This window comes from Leuciscus leuciscus, assembly GCF_965113295.1.
Source record: "Leuciscus leuciscus genome assembly, chromosome: 13".
Taxonomy (NCBI): domain Eukaryota; kingdom Metazoa; phylum Chordata; class Actinopteri; order Cypriniformes; family Leuciscidae; genus Leuciscus; species Leuciscus leuciscus.
In genome coordinates this window covers 6515186-6527741 of record NC_138737.1, presented here as the reverse complement: position 1 = coordinate 6527741, position 12556 = coordinate 6515186, and the positions used below count along the sequence as shown (strand labels likewise).

General features: G+C 37.4%; 1 protein-coding gene across 2 annotated transcripts in view; it reads right to left on the bottom strand.

Moving 5' to 3' along the window:
- tbc1d22b (TBC1 domain family, member 22B) overlaps positions 1 to 12556 on the bottom strand; it is a 48847-nt gene that overhangs the window by 493 nt on the left and 35798 nt on the right. For both annotated transcript variants that reach the window (XM_082189167.1, XM_082189168.1), the window contains 3 exons: positions 6979 to 7074; positions 1629 to 5105; positions 1 to 922 (listed from right to left, as the gene is read on the bottom strand). The exon at positions 1 to 922 is cut by the window's left edge and continues 493 nt beyond it. In XM_082189167.1, the coding sequence (XP_082045293.1) occupies positions 4977 to 5105; positions 6979 to 7074 (225 nt within the window). In that variant the 3' untranslated portion in view covers positions 1 to 922; positions 1629 to 4976. The remainder of the gene's footprint in view (positions 923 to 1628; positions 5106 to 6978; positions 7075 to 12556) is intronic.

Genomic DNA, 12556 nt, shown 5'->3' with positions numbered 1-12556 from the left:
CCGATGGATGGAACGGATAAATGAAAGGAGGAATGATGCCAAGCGGAGAGCCCAAAATGGAGAGATGGGAAAAGCATTGGAAGGAGACAAATAACTTAAGACGTAGAGGACGTCTATAAATAGACATGGTGGTCGTACCGGCAGGGCACACACATTTTCTATTCTTTTATTCTATAAAAGAAAGGGAAAGCTATGAAAACAAAGGAAAAAAACATAAATTCTATTAACCACAGTCGACTCGCTCAAAATCAAAAGGCCAGAAATAAGTAAAAACAAAACAACAAATATATGAATTCACGAAAAACACGAGTAAGGCCCTGTTTACACCTGGTATTAAGATGCGTGTTGGTCAATCGGATCAAAAGTAAACGAGGGAGACACGTTCCCGTTTTAATCCGTCTCTTTTGTCCACTTTCAACCACTTCTGTCCTGATTTCTACGAGGGGAGGGTCTATGGGTGAGTAAACGTATGGGCTTTTTCAGATCTTTTGATCTAATGAATGAAATAAGCTGAGAAATGCGACTGGAGACGAGGGAAAAACATATGGAAACAGCTTTCGTTTCTGCTCTGACAGCTGGAAGACCACATCAAAGACTGTGTGTGTTAGAAATCAGGAATGGTGAGAAAACATTGTGCTTGGTACATTTTTCGTCTTCAAACCAAACTTGGGTCTTCAGCCAAAAGTTTAAATCCCGTCTGGCTAGTGCGCTTCCAATAATGTTTACACATTAGTTCAGTAGGCGCAGAGTAGACAGTCTTTTGTGGCTGTTCGAACACATGAGCATTTACACTACGAAAGGAATCCTGTCGAATGCGTTCTCGACTATCTCTGGAAGTGGTTGAAAGTGGACAAGCTCAGTGTTTTAGACTCTGTTTCCTCCTGTATTTAGCTTCGTCCACTTGTGATCGGCTACGTTCACACTGCAGGGCTTAATGCTCAATTCCGATTTTTTGAAAAAATTCGATTTTTTTGCAAGGCCGTTCACATTTCCAATTAAATGCGACCTTTTGTGATCTCCTGTGTGAACGTGAAATGACCCAGAAGTGACCCGCATGCGCAGAAGAGTACTCAACGGTCAACGACGTCACTTGTTGTTTGCGGAAGTAGGCAAGTAGCTAAACTTTAACTGTGATTCTCTCTCTCTCACACACACACACGAGCGCGCGCAGCGACCGTTACACAAGAGCCAGACAGCAGCCGCTGACCTATCTAATATCAGATTCAGCACAAATAAGTTAACATAACGTATATATATAATGGCCGTGGGCTTTTTTTTATTTTATTTTTTATTAACGGGCTCGTCGAGGTCGACCCGTTCGGCAGATTTACCTCAGCTCGACGAATATGCAGTCCGTTTTCAAACCGACGACTACTTCAACGCAGGATTATGACGTTTTTCGCGTATCAATGACGTGCGGGTCGGATAAATGCGACCTGGCCGTTCAGACTGAAGTCGCATTTGAAAAGATCGGATATGTATCGGATTTGGGACCACATACCCAAGTGGCCTGGGTCGCATTTGAAAAGATCGGATCTGTGTCGTTCAGACTGTCATGAAAAGATCAGATACAGGTCGCATAGTGGCAAAAAAATCGGAATTGGGTCGTTTCAGCCTGCAGTGTGAACGTAGCCTTAATACCAGGTGTAAACAGGGCCTAAAAGATTCACAATAAAATAATACTCATCATTTGTACTATAAGCAGATGAAATCATCAAAAAACAGTGGTTTAATGTGTACTTGCAAAAACAAGGTATGAATGCACATGCAGGAAAAGGCAATAGATGTAATACAATCAGATGTGTCTGAGAAACTGTTTAAAACATTCATGATGAAAGATGCACAGAAATGTTAAAGTCAACATGAAATGGCATTTCAAAACCAAAATGGCAACCAATTTAAATTGAACATTATATTCAAGAACAAAAGGCAGGGTGGACATTAATATTTCATCCATCAGGAATTGATTGGATGATAGAAAGTGAGCGTTACATACTGTACCAGAATGAAGCTGAAAGCGAGTTTGCAGTGTACTGTGAAGGACTAATGCGTGTCTGAAACATCATCATACGAGATCCTAAACTGCTGCAGAATCATATCCTCCTCCTTACATAAAGCCATTGTATTGGCTGAGACAGCTTTATGGATTCTCTAATAGATATGAAAGAAAATGGCTTTTACAGTGTACACTACTGTTCAAAAGGGCATTAATACTTTTATGCAGCAAGGATTCATTAAATTAATCAGAAATGACAGTAAAGACATTTTTAAAGTTACAAAGATTTCTATTTCAAATAAATGCTAATCTATTGAATTTCTATTCATTGACTAATCCTGAAAAAAATGCATCATGGCTTTCACAAAATTATTAAGCAGCACAACTGTTTTCAACAAAGATAATAATGTTTCTTGATTTCTGAAGGATCATGTGACACTGAAGACTAGAGTAATGATGCTGAAAATTCAGCTTTGCATCACAGGAATGACAAACAAACAGTTTGTAAATTGTGATATATATAGTTTTTACTATGTTTTTGATCAAATAAATGCAGCCTGGCTAAGCATAAAAGACTTCTTTCAAAAACATTAAAAACAAATCTTATCAACCCCAAAACCTTTGAACTGCAGTGTACAGTACTAACCACAGCAATAACTGATTAAGAAAAGCTTCTGTTTTTTTATTAGCTAGAGCAAGACATAACATGTTACAATTTTGATAAGGCATTGAGAAAGGGTGACAAGTCTCTGTACAAGAGCCAGACATGGAGGCTGATGGTCATACGGTTATTGGTTAACTTTGTCCAAAAGAAAACGTGTTTCAGAGGCAGTGATGAAGATTATGAAGGCCAAATCACAATGTGCACTAATGAATCGCAGGCATTAAGACCAGCAATATGTATTAAGGAAGTGTATTAAATGTGTAATAAAATGGATTAGGAAGTAAATGGTGTCCATTTTGATTTCATGTTGACTTAAATCTTCAGACTTTCATAACATTCAAAAGACTAAAAATGGGAGCTAATCTGTAAATTCACTCAGTGTGTCATGAATAATTACCACCTCATCTCCTCACCAGGGTCAGCAATTCCAAACCTTGACAATAAGTCACCCTTTCATTAGCGCACTTTAAAGGGGTGATGAGCAAACTAATATCTCTGGAGTGAGTATCAGCTTATTACAGTATGCAAAGACATAAACCTAAAGAAAAAAAAATACATTCCAGTTCACTTCAAAATAAGAGTGCAGCGCTGCAAATGCTTCATCAAAAATAGATTGTAACAGCAAGACCGTACGGCGTAGGTGGTTTCAAATGTCACTGACGGATGAACAAGGACAGCGAGCCGACAAAATGTACATTATTCAAGCGTTTAACATCAGCAAACTCAAAATCCTCCACAGCGCTGAGCCAGAAGTTCAACAGCATCACTTTTAACTGATTCTGACACCTTCCTCTAATCAATACCATCCATTCGCTTCAATAATTAAAGCAGAAAGACACTTATTTAATTTATTATTCAGATTATCCATGCAGGGTGTTGGTCCAAGTTATACGAAATGATTAGAGGTTTTTAATGAAAATATTTGCTTTTGATAAGTCAGAGAAAATCATTTAGCATTACACGCCGGTTTTTAAAGATCACACATCTACTTTGGAAAGATTCAGAACTTGAACAATTAATCACCAATCAAAACGAATCAGCCGGAGTTAATAAATATACCGAGAGGTGAAACAAGGGTTCAAAGGGAAAAGGAAGATAATCAGATCATCTACATCTGATTAGCATAAGCATCTGCATAATTTGGTTGCCCGGGGAGATTAAATGTACGTGCGAATGGTAGATGCCTTTTCACAGTGCTTTGAGACTTCATCTACTGTTCTTCAACAGTATTTAAGATTATGATTTGTGCAGCTTGAAGCGTGTCTGCCAGGTATTACCCAGCCACGCTCCAGTATCACACAGAGAATACCAAAACCCTTCAGTCCGTCTCGAAGTCAGTAGAGTTTCTTTCAACACGACTCCAGTCCTGTGGTCTCATATGCTGACCTCACATCACACTGATTCATTCTTTATAAAGCCACATTAATATTTCACTGCAGTTTGATTCAGCCGTCGTCTTCGCTGAAACGTTACCTCAGTAGTGGTCTTCGAACGCTTATACTAAAGCTCTAAAAGTACCAATTTTCTAAGAAATAATTGTGCAAGAGCTTCATACGAATACAAAGCCACTTTAAAAGATTAGATTCTCATGTTTGATTGTTAATATACACAGTCTTACGATTCTAATAAAACATAAAAACCCAAACACATCCTCTGGAGGTTGCATATTGATTCTTCGAATCCGTAATGCTTGGCTGCGTCTCTTGAGAAATGACCCTTTACGGCTGCCATAGTTTCATGTATTGCAGAGCTTCAATAACGCCGTCTCCGAGTGATTTCAACAGGAATCGACCCGTGTACCTGCGTGTGGTACAATCAATGTCGCAATGAGCAAAAGGTCAGAGGAGATCACATTATGCTCTAATAACACAAAGCAAGAGAACATCATAGGGGAAAAAAAAAAAGATCTGCCACAAAATAAAACCGAGAGAGATGGTTTCTTCACATCTGAGGTAACAAATGGAGGAAGCCTTCGGAGAAACAATGCTAGTATGTCATGTCCTTCTGTTTTGACTCTGATACGCTCACATAAGCGCTTTCTTTTCCTCAGCGCTTGGCATCTCGTTGTCAGTTATCTTCTGAAGTCATCTGCAGGCAAATTGAACTGTCAGCCATCAAGATGGCAGTTTTTTCCCAAAATATCTGTTTTGTTCATGGTTGTTTACGCCGTCTCATTCTTTATTGTGAATTGTAACAGACGATGACACAAATTTGATGTCATTGGCGAAAATTGGTGAGCTCTAACTTCACTGTTCGTTGTTAGGTCAGATCATCGTCTGGGTTTGCGGAGTCTCGTTGTGGTCCGGTTACGGGTTCTCATCTCTTGTAGTGGCTCGGAGCGTCAGCGAACATGTATTTGAGTCTGTAGGCCTCTGCCAGTAGTAAACCCACCTCTTCGTTGCCCCAGTGTATTGTGGGAAGGTTCTGCAGGAGAATTAGCAGGCTCTGAAAAGACATAAAAACACATTATATAAAACTGGATCATTTAAAGAGCTCCGTCAATCTGCTGGTAACTTTCCTGGCTATTACCTATTCTTAGAAATGCATTTTTACTGTTCTCAACTGGAAATGCTTGTAATCACGGCATGATTACAATGTTAGGATGACGTGATTCATGATTGGTGCTGCTCTTAGGTCACTGCTTGTGTGTTTAGCGTGTGTGTGAGAGTGTGTGTGTGTGTGTGTGTGTGTGGGTATTCCACCACCTACAGCTGCTGTAAGTGCACAAGAACAGATCTATCATAATCAGCTTCACTCTGTGTAAGATCAGTTCTCGGGTTCTTCGGTCTGGTAATTTTAGCACAGTAGCATACAAGCTGAAAATCATTGATTTTAAAGTTGCTAACTGCCTTTGAGCTTTGGGGAAAAAAATAAAATAATAATGGTGCTCATCACAACAGCCTATATATATATATATATATATATTGACCGAATAGTCCAGCATCAGTATAAACTAAGTTAACTTAAAAGACTGATCAAAGATGTTTGACATGGTTAAATTGACTTAAAATTGACTTTTTTTATTTATTTTTTATTTGCAAAAACACAGGTGTCTTTGTTCAATTCTCAGGCACAACAATCCTGTAAACAGAAGCTAATTTATCAGTAAATAATGGAGAAACAGCAATTTATTTATAATTCAAATCCAGATGGGACATTTGCGATCTTTGGAGTAGTGAACTAATAACCATCAAAGCTCAACAAATCTGAAATATCACCTACAAGTGAAAGTCGCCCTCAATGTGCAATCTTATGTACGGTTAAAGCACCAGAAGACTATTATAGCAAACATCAACGTCTTTGATGTTTGGGAAGAAAACATTTTTTTGAGTGGGGTCCAAAAATCTAAGACTACAACGAAAATTTGGGATCCAGAATCGAATTAAAAAAGAAAAAAAGTATTATTAAATAATTAAATAAAAATATTTAATAATAAACATTAAAATATTGAATAAAATATTGGTGTAAAAGATTCTTAATAATAATAACAATAATGATAATAATAATCATATTTTAGAATAAAATATGAATGTGAATATTTATGTTATTTATATATTAATATTTAAAATCAAGTAAGGAAATTTGTGATAGTGATCATGGGGAAATTTTTAAAATATTTTAGACTAAACTATTTATCTTAATAAAATATCTTAATTTATTGTTACTATTATTATTATTATTATTATTATTACTATATTTATTTTAATTAAGATTAAAATGTTCGTTTTAAGTATTTTAAGAATTTTCATATGATCGCATCACAAATTTTCTCAACAACAATACATATAAATATTATTATTAATATTTATAGAAGTTTTTAAAAATCAAATAAGCAAATTTGTGAAAGCGATCGTGTGAACACGATCATCAGTCTATAGATGATTAAATGTGATTATTTTAAACCACTGACAGCCCGAGTATAAACGCCAGCTCAAATAGCTGTTCATCAAACCCTTCTCCACCCGACCTGACAATGAGGCAAATAATAAACGAGAGAATCAGAGACGGAGACGAGGCGTGGAGATCCTTCGAAAGAAAGCGTGAAAGAGAGAGAATGGGGGCAAATAACAGAACGTTCTCTTTTCGCGGGCGCTGAGGTGTGGTGAACCCGCTGGTCTGTGAAATTCGGTTTCAGCAGAGGCCTCTCAACTGGAGGGCCAATTATTCCGATAGTCTTGGGATAAGTGACGGACGGGACGCTTTCAAGTGATGCATGCATGTGTGGGAAGACATGCAGACAGTCACATGTAAACGACCTAAGCTTATTCAAGGAGCCCAGCGGCCGTGACACGCACGAAACACGGAAACGTATCGGTACCTGAAAATCCAGCATGGAGAGGATCTCTTTACGCCATTTGATGAGGAAGGCGGCGCACACGTAGAGGTGGAAGTGTGAGAATCCCTCTGACTCCGCCTGAGGATCAAGAGCAGATACAGAGCAGAATGCACATGCTTGCATAAGTAAGCAGTCATTAAGCAGATGATTATCCAAAGTGACATACAGCACACTTATTAGAGAGACAACCCCTGGGGTTAAGTGGCTTTCTCAAAGGGCAAAATAATGATTGTTCGAGGTTTGCTCCTTGCAGGGATTGAACCAGCAACCTTCCAGTTACCAGCCTTGAGCTTTAAAGCAATAGTTCATCCAAAATAAAAAATTCTGTCATCATTTATTCACCCTTGTGTTGGTTCCTTTTTGGCTTCATACCTGAACATCTTAAGGAGTTTTTCCCCGCCAGTTGTCTTTGGCTTGCTGGCTGTGGGATTTATGAGTTCACAAAGCTGCTTTGAAAAACTAAACGGACTTTATTAAATCTTTACAAGTTTTTTCCCCCTTACAACAGCAGTTTATGAAAAAACAAAAACAAACAAAAAAAACATGAAAGTGCCACAAAAGTATGTGCTATATTTAGAGCCTTTGAAGTCATATTACACAGGGCTCCAGACCTATGTAGCACCAGTGCCTCCAAGACTGAAATTGAACTCATTCTTCACCATATTTTGAGAACCAATGATATCAAACCAGGCCATTTCTAATCATGAACGTAAAAGAGATTTGAAAGCTATGAAGAGGAAGATTTTCAAAAAAAATATTTTTTTCGTGAATTTAGTCTGTACCTCACCAGCGTTATTGTTAACTAGAACTATTATAAATATAAATGAAAAACTTTAAAAAAATAAATGTAAGTACTAAAATTACTAAAACTAAAATGGAATAAATTAAAGCTAAACTAATAAAAATGAAAAAAAAAAATACAATTAAAATGGAGACAATATAAAAATAAAAGCTCATTTAAAATATTAATAAATGGTATATAAATAATACAATAGTATATTATAATAGTATATAAATAACACTAAAAGAACAGCCATATGAGCCACTGACAGACATGGTCAATATTAAATGGTTGATGTATAGACCAGATCTGCGTGAGGATTCTTCCGTCTTCATTTGAACCGGATTTGCTGCTACTTAGCTTCTGCTCCAGCGAAGAAATAAAAAGAACCACTTTCTTCCATGATGAGTAATATGAGCTTTAAAATATTATTCATAAAATTATTCAGCTACAGTCGAGCGCTCCTACACACAGAGCTCCTAATGTAGTTTTACCATCTATCTAATGTATTGGACTGGGAATTAGGTCGTGTTAGTTATTCCCAACATATCTAAAGAAGACACCACCCATTCCAGCTCTCCGCTCCACATTCGCCCTCTTCTCTCCCCAGCATCCCCCTCTACTTCATTCCTCTACATTCAGTTACTTGAGAGGCAGCGAGCGGTTATAAATAGATTTGTTTGCTTTTATTTCTGTTGGTCCCTCTTGAAGTGAGAAGAAATGGGGGAAAAGAGGAGGAGAATGAGGAAGGAGGAAAAAGTTGGATTTTTATCAAGACAAGGAAACTGCAAGAACTAGAAGCGATTCTAGGAATTCAGTTTATCAGTTATCACCGGGTTCAAATCTCACTTTATTATTATTTCTCTAAAATTGAACTACATCAACAAATAAAGAGAGGACTTTTGCCCTGTGAATTCTTTTTTTTAATATAAATAAAATATATAATAATAAAATAATAAAAGTGGCACTATTAAGATACGTTTCTAAAAGAAGAAAAAAATACATAAAGAAAATATCAAGAAATTATCTTATCTAAACATTTTTTTATAAAAAGAGATATAGATATATACACAAATTTTTACAATTATTTGTCAGTGTCGCATGATCTTTCAGAAATAATTTTAATATGCTGATTTGCTGCTCGAGTAACATTTCTTATTATCAATGTTGAAAACAGTTGCGCTGCTTAATATTTGTTTCTTTGATGAATAGAAAGTTGAAAAGAACAGCATTTATTGGATATCGAAATCTTTTGTAACATTATAAATGTTTTTACTTTTGATCCCAAACCTATTGACCCCAAACTTTCTAACCGTAATTTGCCAGTTAGTATATTGTTTATCCTTTTTCACTCTGATTAGTGGACCAAAACTAAGTGTACTACAAGTACCATAGCATCACCAATTGACACAGTTGCTGTACTGGTTTGTTTGTAGGGGATAAGAAAGAGACCGTAAGAATGGCTCAAGAGACAAAGAGAGACATGAGAGATAGGGAGTGAAGACTAAGCAACAAAAGCAAAAGAAAGCAGCGTTCGTGATTAAGTCTCTTTCCTAGGAACGTATCCGTGTTCTCTCCTCCACCTCTCAACAAAACCCATCTCACTAATGGAGGGGCCGGGTCCCGTGAGATGTAGATGCTTTAGAACATCAGTCAGACATTAGCATGACTTTCCTTTTTGTCTTCACAGCTCTTTCTCTCCCCTCCTTGATTTTGTTCGCCCACATCTCTTTCTTTCTGGCCTGAGCTCTTTGTGCACCTCTAATTGATCTTGAGGAGTGAGTCTTTGTGCCAAACGTGCAATTACAGGAGGGACCTGATAAAGGAGCCCAGGAGAAGTTGAGACTCTCTTCTCTGCCTTTAACCTCGAATGAGTGGATAAAACCCTCTCATCTAATTAACTTACTCTGGTCCGCCAAACATGCAACATGTGTCTGCTGTGCTCACTGGATAATGTCAATGAAAGCATTCATTAACAATTAACCAGGAACATATTATTCAGTGTTATCGGAAAAGCCCCAAATTGCCATTTTAACAATGGAAGTTTATTACAAAATGACAAAAAAAAAAGGGTCTAATTAATGCTAGATGGCAAAGAGAAATCAAAATGTACCCAAATCTGCTTTCATAAAGCCATGTTATCCCCAAAAAAAGTTGAAGCAGGTCGTACGCATTGTGATGCCACGATAAATGATGGCCGAGCTCATGAATATTAATTGAATCTTGCAGATGCTGCTACATAACCTGGACTGCCCTCTCATGTAATCTCATTAACATTCATGAGCCAGTTCTGTAAAGTTGCGCTTAAGTTTGCTTTATAGGCACCCCTTGGCAATGTGGCACCGAGCTGCTTTATATTTTACATGACCTTTTATGATTGGATCATTATAGTAGTGATTTTTATGTTTCTAGCAGGTGATATGTTTGGCAACAGTTCTTCAAACCCTGTGTGTATATTTTCATTTCTCAAACAACCATGTAGAAAGACAAATCATGGCCATATTCCAGGATGACAATGTCAAGATTCATCAGGCTCAAATTGTGAAAGAATGGTTGGGAGGGAGCATGAAGAATCATTTTCACTCATGATTGAGTCCTGACCTTAAACTCATTAAAAGTCTTTGGGTTGTGCTGGAGGAGACTTTACAGAGTGCTGGACTCTTGCATTCTCAATACAAGATCTTGACCAAAAATTGATGCACATAATATTTATTTTTTACAGCATTTAATGTAATTTTTTTATAACATTAACAGTTTTATTTATTTATGAAATAGATGATCTGCATGTCTCTCTTTGATCTATCATTACATTTGAAGGAGGCAGGGCAGGATACAAGTGATGGTTTAAGCGTAGTTTAACCTTGTAAACACATGCATCATGGCTCGGTTTCTCTCAGCGTTTTAAGCTGGCCTCACTGACACATTTCCCCTTCTCTACCTCAGCGAGGTGGGTCAATGCCACCTTTACTGCTCGCCCCAACCCTGACCCCACAGTGAAAACGCCTGAGGAAATAAGTAAAGAAAAAAAGAAGCAGGAATTGAGAAAGATCAGATGGAAAATAACTGGAGGAAAACTGCTTGTCAAGCAGAGCTTAAAAGGTACACTGTAATTCTTTACTTAAGATTTTACACCTGTGGTTAAGAAAAATGTCATAATAAAGAGTACCTATTATCATTTTCAACTTTAAACTGTTTGAGCATGAAAAATGTCTGCAAGGTTACAAAGCACTAAGTCACTCAAAACCGTTTCTGAACTTCCTGAAATGCCTTCATTGTAGTCTTGAGCTTTTTTCCAGGAACGAACACGTCACAATATTCCTTATTTAAATAATTCCCACCCAAGGCATATGCAAAAAAGGGGGGCAAGGCCTGGTTGAGTTGCGTTAGTAGTGAGTTGAAACTCGCTGTTGTGGTTAAGGTGACATTTCTGAACATTCTTGAAGTGGCTGACCAATCACAACACACTGGTCCAGCAGACCAATCTTTTCAGAAGGAGGAACTAAACAGAGCGTTACTGACAGTTACTATGTTACTATGTTAACATGCCTAAGACTTTTGCTTAGTACTGTATGCAAAATGTTTTCTAAACATTTAAGCACGGAAAGCTATTCGATTAGACCCCAAAAACAAAATCAAGACTTTGTAAAAGGGCATAATACTTCTTTAAATGTATGCGTTTCTCCCAAATGTATGGGTTGCTTAAAGGGGCTGATGATCAAACATGGCTATCAACAATGTTTGGTAACAACGCTGATTCAAAACGTAAAGAAGCAAATGACATGCAAATGGTTCACCGCTCGCCATTCTCTCTCTTGGATTGTACTTGTCACCTGACAACTATTCCCCCTTTATCCAATAAAACCCACCTTGTGGGAATGGATCTACGTTAAAAAGCCATGCATGAGAGATGGAACGGCAGATAGGCGGAGGCAGACGTAAAGGACAAAGAAATGAGCAAGGAGATATATCAAAAGGAAGTCTCAGAGAGGACATGAAGACAGGACACGAAAGGAAATCAGTGGAAGGAAACTCTTCAAAGGAATATTAATGAATGACAGGAATATGAGTAGTTCACACCTTTGTGACATTTTAACAAGAAAAAAATAAATGTATGAGCAGCATATGGTCTTCAAGGACATGTCACCCATAACCTCTGAAGCGTTTAAAAAAATTACTTGAAGATCAGCAATCATTCATGGGAGTCTGCATTATTCCCGCAAACCCTGTTACGGGAGGTGACATAGGGGTGACTAGGGATGTAAAAAGTAGGGCTGTCAAAATGAACACGTCAGTGCATGCGATTAATTTCCACACCAGCTTTGAGTTCTTATGCGGGGCTTCAGCGGGGGACAGTGAAGGATGAGAGAGGACCAGGCCTGGTCTTAAAGTGACAGCAGCCTAATAAACCTGCTGCTGTGATGTCTTTCATTAATGTTAATATTTTTTAAAGCCTAATAAATGTTAAAACTGATAGATTTCAAATATACTGTAACACTGAATGGCTATAATTAATGGCTAAAATTTAGAAGAAAAAAAATCTATTTCATCGAGACATCAGAATTGTTTTCGGTGATAATGACCTTCTTTCACAAAAAGATGCCATTAAACAAATATTTAAAATATAGGCTACTGTCTTTATGCTGTTTCTACGTTAATTTGGAGATTACTAAATACAAATACATTGAAATCTTTAGTTAGGTGGGATTAATCGCTATTAGTTACAGAAAAATGTCTGGGTTTTTTTATCAATTGACAGCACTAGGTAAAAAGACATTGAAA